Source organism: Mandrillus leucophaeus, unplaced genomic scaffold, assembly GCF_000951045.1.
Source record: "Mandrillus leucophaeus isolate KB7577 unplaced genomic scaffold, Mleu.le_1.0 Scaffold95, whole genome shotgun sequence".
NCBI lineage: Eukaryota > Metazoa > Chordata > Mammalia > Primates > Cercopithecidae > Mandrillus > Mandrillus leucophaeus.
In genome coordinates, this window is record NW_012110363.1 from 159,098 (window position 1) to 163,822 (window position 4,725).

The following is a 4,725-nucleotide window of genomic DNA, read 5'->3' on the forward strand; positions in this document are numbered from 1 at the left end:
TAAGACCTCAAACTATAAGAATCCTAGAAGAACAACATTCTGGACATTGGCCTTGGCAAAGAATTTATGACTAAGTCCTCAAAAGCAATTGCAACCAAACCAAAAATTGACAAGTGGGACCTAATTAAACGAAAGAGATTCTGCACAGTATAAGAAAATCTCAGCAGAGTAAACAGACAACCCACAGAATGGGAGAAAATAATCTCAAACTATGCATCTGACAAAGGTCTAATGTCCAGAATCTATAAGGAACTTAAATAATTCAACCAGCAAAAAACAAATAACCCCATTAAAAAGCTGGCAAAAGACATTAACAGACATTTCTAAAAAGATGACATATAAGCAGCCCACAAACATATGGAAAAAATGCTCGGTATCACTAATCATCAGAGAAATGCAAATCAATACCACAATGAGATGCTATCTCTCACCAGTCAGAATAGCTATTATTGAAAAGTCAAAAAATAACAGATGCTGATGAGGCTATGAAGAAAAGGGGATGCTTATACACTCTTGATGAGAATGCAAATTAGTTCAGCCACTATGGAAAGAAGTATGGAGATTTATTAAAGAACTACCATTCTAACAATAATCCAATTACTGAGTAAATATCCGAAGGAAAATAAATTATTCTACCAATAAATTATTATAGCAAAAACATAGAATCAACCTAGGGACCCATCAATGGTGGATTAGACAGAGAAAATGTGGAACATACGCACTATGGAATGCTGCACAGCCATAAAAAAGAACAATATCATGTCCTTTGCAGAAACATGAATGCAGCTGGCTGCCATTATCCTAAGGGAATTAACACAGGAACAGAAAACCAAATACTGCAGTTCTCACTCATAAGTGGGAGTTAAACATTATGTACATATGGGTATAAAGATGGGGACAATAAACACAGGAGACTACTAGAAGGAGGAGGTTGGGAGAGGGTTGAAAATCTACCCATTGGTTGCAATGCTCACTGCCTGGGAAATGGGATCAATTGTACCCCAAACCTCAGCATCACGCAAACCTGCACATGTATCCCTTGCATCTAAAATAAAGGATGAAATTACAAAAAATACAAATAAATAATTTTTATTACTTCCTTCATGTTAACATCCAGGTAAGAATTCCTCCCTATGAATGTGTCACGAAGACAGGAGACAAACTGAAATCATTGGCTCTTGAAGGCATGTTTCCATGGTTTTTGTATGTTTTACAAGTGGAAGGGATCTGCTTGCATCCCCCTCATCAGGATAACAGGGCTTCCTCCCCTTCAACATCAGTGGTCAGTGCAGCCAGACTCCACCCAAAAGGCATGATGTGACAAGTTTGGCCATAATTCCTCTATCCACTCCTAAGTAACTCTATACTTAACTCAGCAAAAGTTGTGAAAAAAAATAAAAAGGTCTCAGAGCCCAGTAAAAAAGAGCAATAAAACAGGAGTTCTAGGGGGAAAAAATGGCAGCACTTGAGATGAAATTTAAAATTAAATAACCCACTTTTTTTCTTATTACAATTTCCAGTTTTTCTATCCATGAACATTTAACAATTTGTTTGAAGAAACAGTTATTAACACAACACACACATAGAACTTTACATAGAAAAGAAGGAAAAAAATCATTAAATAACCTTTTACATTTGAAGCACTGGACAACCACTGATCCCGCAGCTGAAACAGGACTATAATATTCCAGTGGAACTTGGAACCAGCATTGGGGCCCACAACTAATGCAAGTATGCCACGCTCTCTGGACACGACTTGGCAAGTTCACCAAGTTCCAAAGTCTAATGATCGAGGCTTGATCTTTATTTTCTGAATCGTTTGGCAGCCTTTCACACAGCTAGTCGTCGCCTCCTTATTGAAACATATTCTTCATCAGACACCACATTATGGCCGTCCTCCTCATGCACCACCTTAACTGACCTCACCTCAGTTTCCTTCACTGGTTTTGTATTCTCTTCCTGGTTTCTGAACACTATAGCACCCGGTCTTGGGACTACCTCTTTTCAATCCACACTGACTGCTTGTAGGGGACTGAATGCTGGCCTCCAAAAAAACTCTGTCAGTGTTCTAATCCCCAGAACCTGTGACTATTCTCTTATTTGATAAAGGAGTGACCACTACCTTATATGGCAACAGACAAGATTAAGTTGAGGATTTTGAGAGAAGAATCTTATCCTTGCTTATCTGGGTGGGTCCTATATCCAACAAATGTCCTTACAAGAGATAGGCAGAGGAAGGTTTGCCCAACAGAAGAGGAGGAGGCAATGTGACCAGGGAAGCAGAGATTGAAGGGATGTGGTCACAAGTCAAGGAACACCAACAGCCACCAGGAGCTGGAGGAGATAAAGAATGGAATGACCCCAGAGCCCCCAGAAGGAGCAAAGCCCTGCTGGATTGCAGACTTCTAGTCTCTAGAATTGGGAGAAAGAATAATTTCTGCTGTTTCTTTTTTTATTTTATTTCATTTTATTTTTTGAGATGGAGTCTCACTCTGTCACCAGGCTGCAGCGCAGTGGCACGATCTCAGCTCACTGCAAGCTCTGCCTCCCAGGTTCAAGCGATTCTCCTGCCTCAGCCTCCCAAGTAGCTGGGACTACAGTGCGTGCCACTATGCTCAACTAATGGCACGATCTCAGCTCACTGCAAGCTCTGCCTCCCGGGTTCAAGCGATTCTCCTGCCTCAGCCTCCCAAGTAGCTGGGACTACAGTGCGTGCCACTATGCTCAACTAATGTTTATTTTATTTTATTTTATTTTATTTTTTATTTTTAGTAGAGACGAAGTTTCACCATGTTGGCCAGGATAGCCTCGATCTCTTGACCTCGTGATTCGCTCGTCTCAGGCTCCCAAAGTGCTGGGATTAAAGGTGTGAGCCACCACACCCGGCCCAATTTCTGCTGCTTTAAGCCACCAAATTCTTGGTAATTTGTTACTGCAGCCCTAGGAAATTAGCACACTCTCTGAGTGGTCTGACCAGCCCATGGCACTATACCAATCTCTGTGCCAATGACTCCCCAATTCTAAATCTCCATCTGGGCTCCAGACTCTGCATCCTTATATGCCAACTCACACCTCACACATCTCAAGTGACTAATTGGCATCTCAAATGCAACCTGCTCAAAGGGAACTCCTGATTCCCACCCCACTCCACCCTACAATCTGCTACCCTCCCAGTCTTTTTAGTGACTTATACTACCATTCACTTTCTGCTACATGCAGAGAGATCCTGTTTAAAATGACACCAAATCCTATTACTCTCTTGCTCAGACGCTTTCAACAACTTCCCATCCTACACAACATAACCCAAGTCTTTAATCTGACCCCTGGCTACTTCTCTGACCTCATCCCCCACTCCTCTCCAACTCTCTCACTCCCCTCTGGACATACCCATCTCCTCGACAGTCCTGGAAAACACTGGCTTGTTCCCACCTTAGGGCCTTGTACTTAGTGTTCCCTGTGCCTGCAAGGCCTTTCCGCCAGCCTTTAGTATAACAAGCTCCAGTCTCTAAAATCTACTCTTTGTACACCTAATCAGACAGGCTTTGCTTGATGCTCTAGTCAAGAGTGTCACTTTACCTCTGTCTCACCCTTTTTTTTTTCTTAACCCTGCTTTGTTTTCTTCAGAGAACTTATCTCCATGTTATGTTGCATTATATATTTTTATTTATTTGTGTATTGATAATAACATGTCTTCCCCACTGGAATTTAAGCTTCAGGACAACCATTACACTGATCTCGCCCCACCCCTAACCACCCCTGCTGCATCTCCAGCAGCCATAACACTGGTGCCTAGTTCATACTGAGGTGCTAGAAATGTCTGTTGCATGAATTAATGAATACAAGCAAGTTTAAGAAATAACCTTTATGACTATTTTCTCTATTTGTTCTTCAGAGGAAACATGTAAGAACAAGATGGTTCATGACACTCATCAAACACTCATTAAGGAACAATAATTTTACTCATAAAACACTATTAACGAAGCTATATTATCATAGAATAAGATCCATAATGCTTTTTCAAAGCCACTAAATGCTACAACTAAAATCAGCTAGGCAAAAAGAAAGAAAGAAAGGAAGAAAGAAAGAAAGAAAGAAGGAAGGAAGGAAGGAAGGAAGGAAAAGAAAGAAAGAAAGAAAGAAGAAAGCGATCTCAAAGCATGTGGAACTATTAAGACGTTGGAAACAGAACATCTTTTAAAAGGTTTTACCTTTTAAAATGTATGTTCAGAGAGACTCTCACAGCTATTAGATGAATAGGCTGAATACATATTCTCAAGTTACAGCCTGAAAAAGTTGTTACAATAACATGTTTTTATTGCCTTAATTGAAGAATGAGTTTAAGAAACCATGAATTCTATTACTTAATTATTGTCCTTTCTTCCCACCTCAAAAAAGCAGTCTAAGGAAATTTTGTGAAAGGAGACCAGTGGGGTTTAGGGAAATGGAAAGTAACTTGTCCTATAAGGTGTTACAAAATAAACAATTAAAATAGTGTGATCTAATAAAAGAATTGGCAGGCAGATCAATAGAACACAAAAGCAAGACCTGAAACGGATCCTACTAAAACTAAAATTGTATATAACAAAGAAAACCATTGAAGAATGTGGGTTTATTCCCATAAATTGCTAGAAAAATTGGCAAAATACATGAGGAAAAATCAGGATTGATATTAACCTCAGACCAAAATAAATTCTACACCAATATGTTAAATGTAAATAATGAAAT

The 4,725-nt window shown here is 39.7% G+C and overlaps 1 protein-coding gene across 1 annotated transcript in view; it reads right to left on the reverse strand.

Annotated features, from left to right (window-relative positions):
* The window catches only part of LOC105532349 (protocadherin-23-like), a 151,535-nt gene that overhangs the window by 143,950 nt on the left and 2,860 nt on the right, over positions 1-4,725 (reverse strand). The window contains 2 exon segments of the mRNA XM_011970529.1: positions 1,927-1,984; positions 1,986-2,018. Coding sequence (XP_011825919.1) covers positions 1,927-1,984; positions 1,986-2,018 — 91 coding nt within the window.